Raw genomic sequence first — 17,825 nt, forward strand, 5'->3', positions numbered from 1 at the left:
TTAAAACAATATTTTGTTTGCCTTACCTAGTCATCTTCACACTTTCCTTGATCAAGACTTTCAGCTTCTATCTCTGTGGACTGCTTGGAAATTTTAATCAGGCAGCTAGTGCATGCAGCATATGTGGGTTCAATCATTCCTGAAAACTTACATAATACATGTATATGAATATGGGTAATTAATAGAAACTTTACAGCAATGGTTATGTTTATATTGAGATTGAAGAGATCAACACATAGTTTTTACAGACATCTTACATGTAACAGAAAAGATCAACATGTTCATGTCTATAATGACCTATTGACATGTAAATTGCACCCCACTGATATATAGTTTTATATAAACAGAAATCAGTACCTCAAGTGTAGGATTCCTCCCCTTATTAGGAAGCTTCTATTGATTTTTAAAGGGATAAAGGATAAAAATTTAAAAAAAAGGCAGGACAAGAGCATCAGAAGTTTTGAGGTAAAAAAAAGATGAGCAACTTTGTCCACAAAATGGCAGGATGACAAATAATGTAAAAAAAGTCAGAATAAAATCAATGAAAAAATAAAACAATACCCAATATCTACTGTAGTCACAGTGAAAAAATAAAACGGCAAGAAAGAGATAATCTCAGATTACAACTAAAAAAATTACAGAACCCCCCCCCCTCAAAATTCAAATGGTAGCTAAAAAGGGTCTCTTTTGTATTTCCAGAGTGTTATTTAAAAAAGAATTGAACAAATGTAAACTATACCAGGCAATTGGAAAGAAAAAAAATAAACAGTCATAATAAATATATTAATTTAGTTTTTAAGGTTCATCATAACCTTTTGGCTAAAATGGCCGTATTTACACCCCAAATTTTACTCTGAGTACAGACTAACCTATACACCTGCAACAGTTTTAAGGGATGGCAGGAACTAGATATATAAATTTTAAATGCATTTTATGTTTCAGAAAATTATAAAATTTCTAGATTTTGCTATCCATTTTTTTTCGTTCCTGCAGAAGGTGCAAACATTAACTAAGTAGTGAAAACGATTGAGAAGCTCCCCTCATATAATCAATGTTGTGAGTAGTATTGATTTAAATGGACAATAGACACCTGTAAACAATAGGTGATTTAACAGGTTTAAACTGTGTAACTGAGTGGACCGTATCAAATGAAACTCGAGTGTTTGTTTATTTTGCTATCTTCTGCAGACTGGAAAAAAATGCACATCAAAATGCAGGTAAGTTTTTAATTTTCTGAAACGTAGACTTCATATAACTTTTATATATCTAGTTCCTGCCATGCCTTAAAACTTTCCTGGATGTACCAGTTTGTCTGTACTCATAGTAATTTTTGAGGTGTAAACACGGCCATATTTTTCAATTCCTTATGATGAACCTTAACTTACGTGTTCCAATAGGAAGTGTGAGGCCATAACATTTCTGAATCTTTTCTACATCAGTGATGGTGATATGACGGCTAGGCTTTGGCTTTTTTACACCAACAACAGAGTGTGATGCTACTGGAGGATGTGCACTAATCAAAGTAGGAACCTGACATACTTTTCTCCTTCTCAAATCAGAGTTTCTTTTCAATAATTGCTTGAAATGGGTTGAGCATATATAAAAATCAGTAAAATTCTTTGGCAAAAGACCAGATTCAGTTAAAATTATATTTTTGTCATTACAATCACATGTGTTGATATCAGTAACATCATCAGAACACTCATCTGTAGTGCAGTTTGTGTTAAAATTGCAAACCATTTCGTGTGTCTGCTGCTGAAGCTACTTTCATTTTTAACATAAACAACAAAAGAGTTGTACTAAGGGAAATAACTCTAGTAGAATTTTGCACTCCTGATAGCAAATTTCTATATGACCAAGGTGAATTATTTTTCTTATTTAAAATAACACATATCTGATTTTTGGTATATAAAAACTATTAGGAGAGAACTTTATATTCTGTTAATTTCAAGGGATTTCATCGGTGCGTTTTGAAGAAATACTTAGTTGGATTTTAAAGGTTTCTACTGTAAATTTCTGAAAATGAATTGTATGGTTAACATGGCAATTAACATAACAATATTTTTTTATTATGACAAAGATGTTTTTACATCACTAAGCATTCACTTAAAAAAGTTTTATTAAAATCTGTGACCACTGGTTTCCATCATATTTTGATGCTTACAGAGAATGGCTCTTAAAAGACGTCTTTTATAAATGTATATTTTTGTTTAAAAAAGGGCGGGATATTGTGCTATACCTTTTGCATTTTGCCAACCCAATGATTCTTTCTTGTTCAATATTACTACATATTCAAACTGGTACAATGTACTTGTTTCATAAATGCAAGACATATGTCTTTTAATTATGTCAATCCCGAAGTTCTGACTAACATACTGAAGTTTTTTTTCTGGTTAAATGTAGGTTAATACACTAGGTCACATTTTGTAAAATCTGTAAATTTTTTTTATGGAAAACAAAGTTTCAATTGTTTTTCCTCTGAGAAGTATCTTTAAAGTGTTGCATTTAGGAAATGAAAAACACATAATCATCTTGAAATAGTGCGATGCACTTGTAAAACTTAGAACAAAAAGAACCCAAAACAGTTCAGAACTTAATGGAGTACATTGAACTAAAAATAAAAGACAAATACATCTAAGATCAACGTGCATGTATTCTGAGTGACTTGAAACCTTTGTTTTATCAATATTAATTTAGCTTGAGTAGGGACAATATCAGAAAGTTTTATTGTAAGCAGTGCTTTTTTTCGAAGTAGTTATTATCATTGTGTATACTATCTAATCAGTAGTTTCATATTATCAAATCACAGATATTTTCAATTAGAATTAGTTTTCATGTTCACAATGCAGTAGTATTTAAAAAGCTGGTGCTTTTTTTTTTTATAGATTTAACGCATTTTCAAATGGAAAAAAAGGAAAAAACATATGGTACAAATCTATTAATTACTTTTGGTTTTTTTTATTTGAATTTCAATTGCAAATGTTACGTTTCAGTAATTCTATAAATTGATGTCAAGAAATATTCAAAACGTATAAAAGCATATCTCATGTTTTATAGACGTCTTCTATCAAAAGAAATTTTCGTACTTAATTCTTTCTGAACTACAAAGTTGACGTCATAACAACGTAAAAACTTGTAATGTTTCTTGTTAGCCATTTTATAGAGGGATTGCATTTTCTAATATATATATGAAACACGGATTTTCAATACTTCAACAATACAATCTCATATGGTAGACGACAATTCTAATAATTCTTTTTGACATTTTCCTTCAATCCTAAGACTTAGATAACAAAGCAGCCACCAATATTGAATTCAATAACTTCTTTTCATCTGGGATAGGGGCTTTTTTTGGCATGAAGGTCAACACCCTGCTAAATGAAAAGGTATTCTGAAATGAATCTTGAATTACTGTCTATGGATTGTTAAAGGAATTGTGTATCTATAAAGTATCAACCAAACAACATTTCTTATAGTCTGAATAAAGGCTATAGTCCAACTCATGCCGTCAATTTAAGACTTTACAAACATGTTAATGCTCGCCTACATCAGACACATCAGTTGCGCTCAAATTCAAATAGTTATAACGCCAAACAAGTACAAAGTTGAACAGCATTGAGGACAAAAAATTCCTTAAAAAAATGCCAAATACAGCTAAGGTAATCTATGCCTGGGACAAGAAAATCCTCAGTTTTTCGTAAAATTCATGGTTTTGTAAACAGGATATTTATAATAATGACCATATAATTGAGCTGTTGATTACCTCGGTAACGAAACGTCCACCAGCAGGGGCATCCACTCATTGGTGTAAATAGGTATCAAAGGTAGCATAATTATAATTTCCTACGCCAGATGCGGGTTTCGTCTACATTAGACTCATCAGTGACGCTCAGGTCAAAATAGTTATAAGGCCAATCAAGTTTAAAATTGAACAGCATTGAGGACCCAAAATTCGAAAAAGGTTGGGACAAATACAGCTTCGGTAATCTATTCCTTGAACAAGAAAAACTTTAGTTTGTCGTAAAATTCTTAGTTTTGTAAACAGGATATTTATAATAATGACCATATAATTGATATTCATGTTAACACCGAAGTGCTGACGACTAGGCTGGTGATACCCTCGTTGACGAAACGTCTTCCAGCAGTGGCATCCACCCACTGATGTGAATTGTTATTAAAGATACCAGGATTATAATCTAATACACCAGTCGCGCGTTTCGTCTACATAAGACTCATCAGTGACGCTCAGATCAAAATAGTTATAAGGCCAATCAAGTTCAAAATTGATAAGCATTGAGAACCCAAAATTCGAAAAAGGTTGGGACAAATACAGCTTCGGTAATCTATTCCTTGAACAAGAAAATTCTTAGTTTGTCGTAAAATTCTTAGTTTTGTAAACAGGATATTTATAATAATGACCATATAATTGATATTCATGTCAACACCGAAGTGCTGACTATGGGCTGTTGATACCCCCGGTGACGAAACGTCCACCAGCAGTGGCATCGACCCATTGATGTAAATATGTATCCAAGTTACCAGGATTACAATTTAATATGGCAGACGCGCGTTTCGTCTACATAAGACTCATCAGTGACGCTCATATCAAAATAGTTATAAAACCAAACAAGTACAAAGTTGAAGAGGATTGAGGACCGAAAAATTCCAAAAAAATGTCCAAAATACAGCTAAGGTAATCTATTCCTGGGATAAGAAAATCCTTAGTTTTTCGTAAAAGTCATAATTTTGTTAACAGGATATTTATATAAAAAAATACCATCTTATTGATATTCATGTCAATACCGCAGTGCTGACTACCTGGCTGAACACGCGAGAGTCACGACAGTTTCCATTGAAGACATTAATGAATTCCTTTCGTTAGTCTACTTTAAAAACAAATACAGCCACTATATATTCTAATAACTGGTTATAATGAGTTTGTGTAGTGAAATATTTAGGTTTATATAAATTGATTTGGAGACCGTCGTTTGTCTGATCTAAATTTAAGCTCGTATATCTCTACAAGGCATGTATTTTTTTGTCATCATATGATGTCCTTCGTCCTATGATATAGGTTTTATTCCCTGAAAACACCAGGCAGGCTGATCTACACCATATTTGAACACACTTACCTATTTGGTCTATACATTCAAAATATACCAATGATACCCGCTCCGATGTTAACATGCATGGCATGGAGGAAAAAAGAAAATTAAGGTAACATACGGTATCGTTCTATATCAAAACACCAGAGTTGAAATAAGTTGGACCGACGAATCATAAATATAGTTTTTTTTTATTAACAAATGATCACGTGAAATGGTATTGACACGGTGGGTATGGTTGTCCTGCGTGAGAACGTACTGTGCTGGTGATTCGGTCCTGACGGGTGCTGGTGATCAATGAAAAAATGTAAACAAAGACGAAAATGATGATTTTTGACGTTTTCACTCATAAAAAATGGAAGAAAACAGTTGAGATTTTTCAATTTCGTTTCTTATGGGTTCATATGTAAACCATTAAAAAAATTACCCTCTAAACTGTTTCAGTAAGCGTAACACAAAAATGCTCATTTTCAGAAAATCTCGAACTGAAAAAATAAAACAAAAATGCTCATAGAGTCCGCTTTCTAGACTGCAATCCACACGACAAAACAATTTTGTGAAAAAACATTGCAATTTATTAAAATTAAGCATTTTCTCAATTTATTCATGTCCTGATATTGTGCTGGTGGGTCCTGATACGGTGCTGGTGATTTTAGATAAGAAGTTGGTCTTATTTGAAACAAATGTTACAAAATCAATAAAATTAGCCAGATAAGTGTTGCCAACAGGATCTATGACTCCTATTTAAGCTCTTGTGCATCCATTTGGCTGTTTAATATGTGTTTTCAAATGATCTGAACTTGTATTACATAATAACATAAAAGGCCAACATCTTTCGTCCAATATCAGATAACAATATATAGTATCTAAAATAAGTTAAAAAATCCACAATACTATATAATTCATTTTATGTGTCAATTTTTTCGAAAAAAGTCGAAAAGAAGACTTTTTTTAATGTCATGATTATATGTCGCTTTCTAGATCTATGCTTAGCATTTATTTTAGATGACATGGACTCATCACCCTGATGACCCTGCTGCCTTTCATAACTTTATCCGTATACATATATTAATAGATACACAACAGGCTGCATGCAACACGTATTTTTGTATTTAAAATGATTCGTTGTAACGAGAATACTTGTGGTGAATGGAAACTGTGAGGGTCACAATCTTAAATTGCTTATAAATGTTGCTGGAACCAGTTTCGTTATCTGATCTGAATTTTCTGAAATGTGCAAGGTAGATAGACATTTTGATTTTTTTTACTCGGTAATGAACCATTGTGTTGATCCCCTACTAAACATAACAAAAATCTCTGTACAAAGGTCTGTGAATTTTTTACAAAAATAGTGATTTTATTTTCACTAAATTCTCTTTTTCTACTAAATACAATAATGAACTATAAATAATAATGCTTTGCAAGAAGTTTCCCCTTGGATATATGTACAAAATTATATCTCTATTATTCATTGTCTGTGCCGTTTTGATACTATTGCAGTTTGCACATTTCGGAATTGATAGGCCACAGGAGGGGTCATAAACCGTACACGAAAAGATAAAATATTGATATAAGTACTTAATTTGCATCTTTGAACCCCCACCCCGGCTTTTTTTTGTAGGAGCCTGGAGTGTCAAAAATGGTCGATTACAGACAGCCGAGTACGCATTTTACTTTTCAGGCGTGTTATTGTTGATTTTTAAAGTCCTGAAAACGGATAGATGGAAACAAAAATGTTTGATAAAAATGGCTTTAGATTCAGTTTTTTTTTATATATAAATTAAGGCTACATTTTTATATAATAATTCTATTATTCACAATATAAAAAATGCAGAAAAAAAATGAATGAAGTGAAATATCTAAGTAAGGAGTTATTACTACAGAGATGGTGTGTTTGACACACAAAACTTAAAAGCTTAGTGTAATTACCAATATTAAAATAAAAGTGTATTTTAGTTGGGTACTTTTTCCATTTACTCATTTTCAATTATAATCAAGGCACATTTTATTTTTATTCATGAAAATATATATATATAGAAAAGAAGGACACATTGTTCACTTCCTCCCCCGTAATTCTTTATCAAAAATATTTATTTTGAAATGAAAAAAGCTAAGAAATCTTAATTTTATAAGTGTTCTCTAGGTTATTTCGTCTTCATTCGCTGACATATTCTAGCCTGCCCTTTCATAAAATAGTGATTTTTTTTAGTGTTCTATCGAACTTTCGAAAAAAAACAACTGATAACCGTTTAGACAAAAAAAAATTGTTGGAAAAATATTACAGCAAGTGATTCTTAATAGCTATAAGATACATTTTTCTTTTACAATACAACTTTTAAATCTTACGGGAAACTATTCCAAGCTTTCACTGTAACCTCGCTCCAACTTATCCCCATCCTTCCCCCCCCCCCCCCAAAAAAAAACAAACCCCACACCAAACAAACAAACCCGCAATACTATTGTCATTCTTATAGTCAGCACTCAATTGTTCACAAACAAATGTGTTTTAAGCTGCTAAAGACATGATTCAAACGCTCAGAAAGTCCTTTGTTCTATATTTTTGCTCTCCATTTTTATGCAAAACCTTTTACATTTTTATTTTATGGGTTATTATTGAAGGTCGTACGATGACGTATGGTTGTTAACACATACTTCCTTTGGTTTCTTATGGAAATTTGTCCATTGACAACAAACATACCACATCATCTACTTTATATAAGTATTGTATAAATTACAACGTATTTTGGTGATCTTGCAAAATGTTCGTTATCCCGAAAATCGTAAACGTATTTTCTTATCTTAAAAGGGGGCAAGAAGGGTTCCATTAACAGGCCAATAAATAAGATTACAGTTAGTTTAAATTTTTTTTTTTTAAATAGGGGTATTTTTTTACTCATAATAAACAGATTCACAACAATGTCAATTTCAAGAAAGCAGACAACAGCTAATAAGTCAATAACAGTACAGCATCAATGATCTTGAATGTATGCCACTTTTAACTAAAATATAAAAGCACAGAACAAGGACATAGGAGCACAGAACCAGGACCGTTTTTCTTATCACCAGCACAGCGTCAGGACAATTTCGTTTAACGAACTTGCACGACTTTTGCAATATAATATTGTTGTAATATACTTTGCATGGTACTTGTGACACATCAGAGAAAAATTAAGCAACAAAACAGTCGTTTTATTGCCGTTCTGATACAATGTAAACAAACCCACCAGCACAGAATCAGGACCCACCAGCACCCGTCAGGACCAAATCACCAGCACAGTACGTTCTCTCGCAGGACAACCATACCCACCGTGATTGAGTACATGTTAGAATAACACATATATCAAATATAAGTTAAAGACACAGGTGTAATGAAATGGTAGAAACATAGACAAATTTCGACAAATAGTTTACTTATATTTGATATGTTCCCCTCAGCTTTAGTTTGTAACCCGGATTTGTTTTTTTCTCTATCGATTTATGAATTTTTAACAGCGGTATACTACTGTTGCCTTTATTTACTAAAGTGTTGACCGTTAGTCTCCGACTACCAGATTTGTGTTTCTTGAATTATCTGTTGTGCTATAATCAAGCCATTGTTTTCCTCAATTGAATTGTGTACACAGTATCTCATTTGGGCTTTTATAGCTTATTTTCCGGTATCCATTCAACTCGAGCTCTTTGTTAATTTCCGTGCGTGACCTTTAATTGTTGACATCTTTTTGTATTATTTTATAGATAGTTGACTTATAAGCATAATAAGCTGAATTGATCTTTTTTTTCTCATAGTATAAATTCAGGTAGACGTGAAGTTCTGAAAACTGTTTTTTTTCGCTACCTGGTTCTCTATCGCTTTGCTAATTTTGATGTTGTTATGAATTGGCCATCATTTGTTTAATTGCTCCATTTGTGTATTAGTTATATTTCATCTTTTTTTTATTCTGCATACCTAGTCAAGGTCTCTAATTGAAATATATAGTTAAAAAAAATTTGCAGTAGTTGCCTAACAAAAATACTTTTTGCTTCAAAAAACAACAACAACACAGAATATGATTTCGAAATTTTTTATTCATAACTAGGCAACACTGCATTTTGTAATAGCTCAGCTCGCATTTACCAATTGTTTTTTATACCAATCAACCCATAGACAGCTATTGGACCCAGACAAATGATTATTGTACGTCTTGTGACTATTTCGTTTCCCATATCCATGGTTGATGCAACCGTACTCGTTTGCATTTCGATGACTTTGTCCATAATAGTATTTTCCCCAACGAGGGCAGCTTAGTGAAACCTTGCGTTGTAACAATGGCTGAACAGGTCTAAAGGTATCAACTATATTGTTTTTCCCTTCTGTAAATACTGCTGGTTCTCCCATCAACTTCTGAAATTCACTGATCTAGAAAGAAATATACATAACAATCTAAATAAAATTCGGAGTTGTACCAGCTCAATCCCTAACTTTATTGTCTATTAAAGTGATTTTGCTGTGTTGTATTTAGTAAATTTGCTATGTGGTTTTGGTTGCGTTTTTTGCAGCCATGGGTGTTCAATTAACAAATCTTGAAGTTACCTCACTTGTTTTGGAGTGATTAGTATAGTATTGCATTTAATTCGAGAACACATTCATTTATCTTAAAATCACTAATAAATAAAAGGTAAATGTGGATGTTTTAAAGTATTTTTTTACCAAATGACACAAGTAACCATAACTATCTTATTTCACTTCGCTGTTACACAGTTGGCGAACATGTGTATATCAATAATAACTCTGTAGATGTTGTATTATTATGGGGACGAAGTCCCCAATAACAGTAGAAAAATCAATAAAAAAAAAAAAATCGGGAAAATTTTCCAGAAATTTTCATTGTACTAATGAACTCAAAATCGTTCAATTTTTTTTATGTCATTTTCTGGATTCCCGCATCTGCGCAGAAATCTACAATGTACTTCCTTTTTCCGGTCTCGTTTGTATGAAACTTTGAGTAAAATATATATTTATCAGTCTAGTATAAAATAGGAAGGAACGCAATACCAATTTCATTTTTAATAATTCCTTGATATGAAAAAACGTTACCTGATGATAGTGTTTCTTTGTTTACATTGCATATAACGTCATAACTTAAATAACGTCACAACTAAAATCACTAACAACAGAACCAAAATCGGAAACGTTACGATATTTCCGTTTCTTTTTTTTAACAAATATTTAAGTTACAAAAAAATAATTCATACAGACTTCGTCCCCATTTACAGGTAATGCCTGCCTTATATTTTTTTACATAATGGGTGAATATCCTATTATTAAAATGTAGTAAAATAGATAGAATCAGAATAATGTGATCACTCTTTGTATATTTTTTTTCGTTTATAAATATCAATTTAAATTTACCTGGTCTTCTGACATGGAAATGCCTTGTTCAAACACAGTCCATATCACTGTCTCTCTACATGGTGGTGTGGTTAAACTTCCACAATATCGGTACCAACAACGAGTGGATTCCGGGAACAGATCCATAATTGGAACAGTGTCCAGGACTGTCTTGTCACCTGTAAAAAAATGAAATACGTGGAGGAAGATTTTTTCTAAATCAATATTCTAGCATGTAAGAACTGAAAAAATAGACTTGCCAAAAACAGGGAGAAACGGATATTCACCCAACAAAATGTAAAAACAAAATACAAACGGACGTTCGGCACTAAACATTTAAGCTAGACTTGCTGGTTTATTGACGATGTTTACATTTTGTCTCATGTTTTTTTTAATATTCTTAGCATTTTCTTCTAACCTTCTCTTGAAAACAAATCTGTTTTTATAAATGGATTTACGATCAATAAACGTCCATCCACTATTATCTTTCTTTGGTTGTACTTTATCTAATGCATTTTGTGTTCCATGGTTTTTAGTGCCCTTGGTTTCTTCTCCTACCCCTTTGTTAAGAACAAATCTATTTTTTAAAAACTATTAACAATAAATAAATGCCCATTCACTCATTGTCACTATATTTTTGGGCTGTAGTTTCATGTAAACTTACCAATATTTCTTACGTCTTTAAGCTTAGAAACTATATGTTCATAATTTGGATTATAACTTCCAGCCTGTAACGATAATAATCAATCATATTTACCGAGAAAGGTTTACAATTGAGAGTTTGGCTAGATACAGGATTGAACCTCCATTTTTATATAAGGATATGCCGGTACGAAGTCAGTCGTTCAGTATGTTTGAGATAATGGTTTTGCAATTTGATGAGGGACTTTCCGTTTATAATTTGCCTTGCACTTCGGTTATTTAGTTGTTTAAGGTTTTTCTAAGAAGATTATCGAGTCACTTTAGATAGCAAATAGCATTGATATTTATCTTTTTGTTTCTTTTCAATCCACTGCATATATAAGTCATATAAGTCAAAAGAGGAAAATAATCTCCAATCTTCATTTTTTTACACAAGTTCCTTTGACGTAAGTCTTTTAAGGCATAATTGGGAAATTTTGAAACATCACATTTCTGTTGGTAGACAGACTGAACTACTATTTGAATTACTGAACGAAGACTAGCATAACAAAAACATCTTATACTATTAAATGAATATGAAAGATTTCACGATTCTTTTTAAAACTTGTTTTTGCTTCTTATCCCTGATTTATAGAAGTAAATGAAATCAAAACATTACACATGAGAAGTCAACTGTTTAAATGTGTGCTTATCCCGTTATAAAAATCATATTTAAACAGTATCCATACATTATATTATGCTATAACTTATAAGCCCAAACTTATGCTATGCCTCACCATTAGATCATGTAATAGGCAATATTGTCAACAGGTAATGACGGTTGAGGTACCATGTATTCAATCCCCTTAGGTGAAGACTAAAATTTGTCAGAAAGCGATTGAGAGAAAACAAATCCGGGTAACATACTAATTTAGGGGGATACTATTGATAAATACCATTAAGTGTGACGTAAATGACAATGAAACATACGGATTTTTTTTTTACAAATACGATTGTTTGTGAGTAAAGTCACTACTTACGCTTTATAACCTGAAAAGGTAACTACTTTTAATTTTGTGAAAAGAATATGTGGTATAATTGTCAATGAGACAAATATTCACCAGAGACCAAATGACGAAAAAGGAAAGTTGTGTATTTAAATCGCACCACAGGTTAGTAATTGTGATTGGTTTAACGCCGTCACGTGGTGACCCCCTATGAGACCGTAGGGGGTTAGTAAATTTCATAGGGGGTTCATTACGCGTTACTTATGACGTCATCTATCAAGGTTGTTTCATTGTTTATTTTTCAACAAAACAGAGCAAAGAAAGTGCAGCGTGCAATAAATTCGTTAAATTCGTTAAACTACTGACCCCCCTACGGACCATAGAGGGTAAATAAAATCCATAGGGGATTCGACCTTCGCCCTCACCCCCTATTGAGTTTACTAACCCTCTATGGATCCGTAGGGGGTCAGTAGCGAACCATATAACTTATAGTATAAACATTATTTGTTGATATATATCACAATTTGAGTTTTAACTTAAAAACAGTTAACAGTGTAAATGTGTGGTTATCATAGCCTATGTAAGCCCTCTCCACAAAACAAGGTACAATATATAACATTCAAACAAAGCAACAAATACATAAACATAATGGCAACACATAATTAATATTTCAAAACTACCTCTTAGCTGACTGGAATGATGCTTCAAATAGTTAGCTCAGATCCAAAGTATGACTATTTTAAGAATGCTTCAAATTGTTAGCTCAGAAATAAAATAAAAAATTAAATTAAAATGAAAAAAAGATTTAATATTCTTGGTAATACAATGCAATGCAACATTGATTTAGAGGTCTCACACTTAATTTTAAATTAAATGGTCTCCAGTCACCTTTTTAAAATACTAAATTTAATAACTCATTTTTAAAATTAACATGTTTGATATCATGTACTTATTTTTACTTATTTATTGCACCTTAAGAATAATGACAGTGAGTAATAACCATATTGATACATTAAAGAATCTAGAATGTTAATAAGTATATATAAATATATATTATATAAGAAAAAAAATGATTTTAGAAACTAAAGATATACAAATTGAATATATGAATGAAATAGAATAAAGGTGCATTTATTAGTTTTTAGCTTTTATAACATTATTTTCAATGTACTGTCGTTTGATTTTTAACTTTTGTTTCAATTTTAATTTTAATTTGGTGTTGAGTCTCATCATTTAACCAACAATATGCTATAATCTAGATAATCAAATGGTGTTGGGCGCCGTATATAATTCGGTTGTAAAAATATAAATAGAAATGGACTTACATAAATCATTACTCCAATGACTGCGGCAAAATGTTTTGGGTCATCTCTTGTTGGAACAAACACAAAATGTGCCTACAATAAATAAATATATGCATCTACGATTATTCTAAAATCACATGCATTGCAAGTAACACTATACCCCGAGTTAGATAACTAACAATCTAATCGTAAGGACTATCCGAATTCATATTTATACTTACATGTTTACTTCAGACTCTGTGAAAGATTATTAGCTGGGAGATGCGGGATATCGCGTTAAAAACATAACTTTTACTGTTGGATGAATAAAAACAACATACCACTGTTTGTTAGCTGATGTTTTGTGCCAATATCGTCTGGTAATTTTAGTTCAAAATCAATACACTATATATATCTTTTGTTTTTATTAGGCAAGTCTAATTGTTGCAAAATGCAACTCAATTCATTTAACATTACAAAAGAAAACAACAGCTTATGTTGCATAGTTGTTTCCATTTACTTATTTTTGTGATGGAAAAACTTGATTTTGTCATTTGATTAGGGACGTTTTTGTTTTGAATTTTCCTCAGAGTTCGGTATATTTGTGATTTTTATCTTTTACATCATGTTAAGCATTAATATCTGCTAATATATTTCAAAATCAATTATGTTTCACATGTACAGTTCACGGATCAAAATCGTTCAACTGACCTGATTTGATTTTTTTCTTGTATCGATTTGTTTAATCAATTGCATCTTTACGTGTAAAATCTTGAACATGTTATTAACATGATTAACACCGTTAAAATACACATGTGTTTTTATTTTTTCAAATTTCCATTCAATAAAGCATTGTGGATTAACTTAAAGTTGGTTTATTTTTCAATTACGTCATGGTAAGTTTTGTTTTGCAGGGCATATTATTTTTATTCTAAACTATATTCAGTTAGCATGTGATTTAACTTAAACACTGTTATTTGTGCACCTTTTGCTTTTAAATTATTTTTTTTTAATCTTTTGTTTTCTTCAGCTTTATTTCAGAAATTTCTCTCTTGCTTACTTTTATGCTTTATTTAAGCATTGGAATGTTTGTTTTTTATATCATTTATCTCATATATTTATTTTTTTATTTTCCCATAATTTTACAACATAAATTTAAGATAGGGATTTTCCAAGTGCCAATCATAAATAAACTTATCATAGATACCAGGATTAAACTTTTATATTTACGCTAGACGCTCGTGTCGTCCACAAAAGACTTATTAGTGACGGACATATAAAGTGCGAAGTTAAAGAGCATTGAGGACCCCAAATTCCTATACGTTTTGCTAAATACAGCTCAGGTAATATATTCCTGAGGTAGAAAAACCTTAGTATTGTTAACAGGTAATCTATAAATATGAACATATCAATGATAACTCAGGTCAACACAGAAGTGCTGACTACTCTCATACTGGACTGAATATATCACATACTTGCGATACATTCTCAATATGTATTTATAAAAAAATTAAAGAGACATACCTTGATAAAATCATAACCTAATGAAATATAATAAAGTTTGTATTCGTACTTCTAAAGCAGAATGTTGTCCATTTATTGTATGCTCGGAACCTCTTTGACTATTATCTCCCCAATGGAAATGGAGCTGTAAAAGTGTGTGGGGTCCCTGTAGACCTCCACCTTTAATTATTGGCTGAACATCGGGAAACTGTACTTTAACTGTAAAAATATATAAATATTTATAACATGTAAATATTTGTAAGAAGATATTGGACTTAATAAAACGTAGTTATTGTTCAAATAAAACACATTTATATAAAGACATATTAACTCATTATTTTTTTTTATCAATGTTTATATGATAACGTTAAAATAAAGTCTGTTGACATGAATATCAATAATGTGGTAATTTTTATAAATTTCCTATTTACATAACTGTGAATTTTTCGAAAAACTAAGGATTTTCTTATCCCAGGCATATATTACCTTAGCCGTATTTGGCACAACTTTTTGGAATTTTGGATCCTCAATGCTCTTCAACTTTGTACTTGTTTGGCTTTATAAATATTTTGATATGAGCGTTCCTGATGAGTCTTATGTAGACGATACGCGCGGCTGGCGTACTAAATTATATGTAGACCCCAAAAAGTAAACCCGAAGTATCTCGGTCAATTTATAGTAAAATAAAGGAAATATATATGAGGGTCTAGTAGGTCATGAGAGAATTTACAAAATATAAAGTAATGAGCCTAACATAAGAATAGTCTAAAATAACCAAAAATAGTGAGATAGAGAAATGGAACAGAGAATAATAAGATGTTAAAATTAGAAAATAGATACTTATTAATAAAATAATATTCAATAGAGTGAAATGAAACAGATGGTTAAATTAGAAAATAGATAAAAGTGAGAGAAAAAAAACAAATGATCAAAAAGGAAAGAGGCTTTACTAGTTATCACAGATACAAATCTTATGATTTGATACGCCAGATGCGCGTTTCGTCTGCATATCATCAGTGACGCTCAAATAAAAAAAAAGTTCAAATTGAAGAGCATTGAGGACCCTAAATTCCAAAAAGTTGTGCCAAATACGGCATCGAAAGTAATGTAACTTCAAACTTGAAGAACAGATAAATGAATTTTCAAACAAATCAGATAAAACAATGTGGCAATGTATCTTAAACGTTAAGATAAAATAAATGAAGTTCAAAACCCTATACCTGCAAGACCAGTATTTTTTAGCTCCATTTTTATTCCTGCTGTTTTTCGGAGTCCTGAGAAACAAAACTTTCTAATCTTGTTGTTTCTGACCACGTGACGTGTTTCAATATTGACAGGGGACTGCATGGTACCAGCACACATTTCATAATTTGCTAGGCAAGACCAAAATGGTGGCGCTGTAATAAAATTATGGCACTTTGTGAAGTTAAAATGATAATATTGCAATGATTTCAATGAAAAAAAGTTGTTAAATTGCTAAAGAAATTATTACATTTTGTTTTTAATTCAAATTCATAGCGAAATATTTGGGATAACGACTTTAGCCCCGATCGTATAATAACCTGAATTCATGATCGAGATGTTCGAAAACAAATTTAATATATTGAAATAGATTTTCGATAATCTATTAATATGTACTTAGCTGCAACAATGTAAATTTATGCAAGATTATTTTTATAGAATGCATTTTGTAATTTTCTTCAGCACATTTACATATAAGAATGCATGTATTTATGAGATTTATTGCACATACACTTAAGAAAGGTTTATAAATATTGTTTCCTTTACATATTCATTTGCTTGTTATGTTGTTACTAATAAGCATAATATGCACAGTATCGCAAGTTGTGCTTTTATGACCTGGATAACATGCCAATATATTTTTCTCAATTGTATCCGAAAATTAGTGAAGAACTTATAGGAACATTTTCATAATGCAACATAGTATGACGTATGGTTTTGATCAGTGCCATGATACGGTGAATTGGACGCAAGGTTGGATAATTCACATTGGAGCTCTATAAATATTTATATAAAATGTTTAATAAAAATCCATGTTTTTTGTTTAAAGAAACTAATAATGACAAGCGACTTTTAAACAATTTGAATGCAGATTTATTCTTGATTTTAATATCAGTAAATTAACGTTATCTATTGAGTTGATGTTTATATTATGTACTTACGAATGCCACCTTGATAATATCCCCAGGTTAGACCTAAAATATAAGAAGAGACATTGTTTATTCTCTGGTTTTATTTTACTATCAATATTGATGGTTGAAAATTAGTAAGGTAAATATAAGAACATTTACTTATGCTCCTTTGATCTTTTAACTACTGATACACAATGACGTTGCAGATTCTGGATAATCTTTTTGAGCTTGGGAAATACAACTACTATACAGTGAGTATCATAGTGACTAAATATGTATACTGAAATTGTATTTAAGAGGTTACAATAAATCAAGCAGCTTACCTTCAATTGCTTTAGGCAGTGTCGTCACTTGCACTTCTTCATTCGCCTCAGTCGCTTGCAAAATAATTGTTTCTATACAGAAAAAGAGTAACATAACTTTCGATTTCATTTTAACTTTCAACGTTTAAAGATATCAATTTTTGAAAATTTATCTTGTAGAATGAATAATTGTCAGACTGCACGTTTATATATATATGTGTGATGTCAATCCAGGTAATATGTTGGATGCCGTCATTCCTTTATTAAAAGTTGATTCAAACCAATCAGATAAAACAATGTGGCAATTATAACTTTCGATACAACGATTGTTACATCGTGATCATTGGAGAGGAACAGTTCAGATTGCCCTTTGATGTGTAGACTTGATAACAATTAAATAAGTGTCTTATGTTTACATCATGTAGATATACCATAAAGAACGTGGAATAGACACAGTTTAATGACAGGTTATTTTTTTCTGTA

The 17,825-nt window shown here is 31.3% G+C and overlaps 1 protein-coding gene across 1 annotated transcript; it reads right to left on the reverse strand.

Moving 5' to 3' along the window:
• Positions 1-26: 26 nt before the first annotated feature.
• Positions 27-17,472, reverse strand: LOC134687697 (carbonic anhydrase 4-like). Its single transcript, XM_063548154.1, has 10 exons — positions 17,364-17,472; positions 17,071-17,103; positions 16,108-16,284; positions 14,958-15,106; positions 13,427-13,498; positions 11,138-11,201; positions 10,495-10,652; positions 9,397-9,501; positions 1,386-1,578; positions 27-139 (listed from the first exon to the last, which is right to left on the reverse strand). Exons 1-10 carry the CDS (start codon positions 17,470-17,472, stop codon positions 27-29), a joined length of 1,173 nt encoding a protein of 390 aa, XP_063404224.1.
• Between the last annotated feature and the right edge of the window lie 353 nt (positions 17,473-17,825).

Source organism: Mytilus trossulus, chromosome 10 (genome assembly GCF_036588685.1).
Source record: "Mytilus trossulus isolate FHL-02 chromosome 10, PNRI_Mtr1.1.1.hap1, whole genome shotgun sequence".
NCBI classification, from domain to species: Eukaryota; Metazoa; Mollusca; class Bivalvia; order Mytilida; family Mytilidae; genus Mytilus; species Mytilus trossulus.

Excerpts from the sequence above, each read along its gene's own strand:
- LOC134687697 (XM_063548154.1), bottom strand. The coding sequence starts at position 17,472 with ATGAAATCGAAAGTTATGTTACTCTTTTTCTGTATAGAAACAATTATT. Across the intron at positions 16,285-17,070 it reads ATATTATCAAGGTGGCATTC|CGCCACCATTTTGGTCTTGC; the intron begins GTAAGTACATAA and ends ATTTTATTACAG. Across the intron at positions 140-1,385 it reads CACACTTCCTATTGGAACAC|GAATGATTGAACCCACATAT; the intron begins GTAAGTTAAGGT and ends GTAAGTTTTCAG.